The following is a 293-nucleotide window of genomic DNA, read 5'->3' as shown; positions in this document are numbered from 1 at the left end:
CAGAGGTGAGCACGCAGGAGGAGACCCACCCGGGGAGGGCCAGCAGCATCCCCCCCGCCTGCGCCCTCGCCCGCCAGCTCCCGGCCATGCTAACGCCGCCCCGCTAACCTGTGCACCGGGCCGAGATAAGCCGCCCTGAGCGGCGGCCGCGGGCATTAACACTTGTGGAGCAGCGTCCGCCCCGCCGCCGGCCGCGTCTGGCGCCGGGGGGAGCGAATTCAAGCCTGTTCCTCCAACGCCGGGGTGTGGCCACGGTCATTTTCCAGCCGTTGTTGGTTTTTCCAAGCTCAAAG

At 69.6% G+C, this 293-nt stretch overlaps 1 protein-coding gene across 1 annotated transcript in view; it reads right to left on the bottom strand.

The window, feature by feature from the left end:
* Positions 1-88, bottom strand: part of CLDN25 (claudin 25) — an 870-nt gene extending 782 nt beyond the window's left edge. Inside the window, exon 1 of the mRNA XM_009273422.1 lies at positions 6-88. Coding sequence (XP_009271697.1) covers positions 6-88 — 83 coding nt within the window. The remainder of the gene's footprint in view (positions 1-5) is intronic.
* Between the last annotated feature and the right edge of the window lie 205 nt (positions 89-293).

Source organism: Aptenodytes forsteri, unplaced genomic scaffold, assembly GCF_000699145.1.
Source record: "Aptenodytes forsteri isolate BGI_AS27 unplaced genomic scaffold, ASM69914v1 Scaffold187, whole genome shotgun sequence".
NCBI classification, from domain to species: Eukaryota; Metazoa; Chordata; class Aves; order Sphenisciformes; family Spheniscidae; genus Aptenodytes; species Aptenodytes forsteri.
This window is presented reverse-complemented; position numbering and strand designations above follow the sequence as displayed.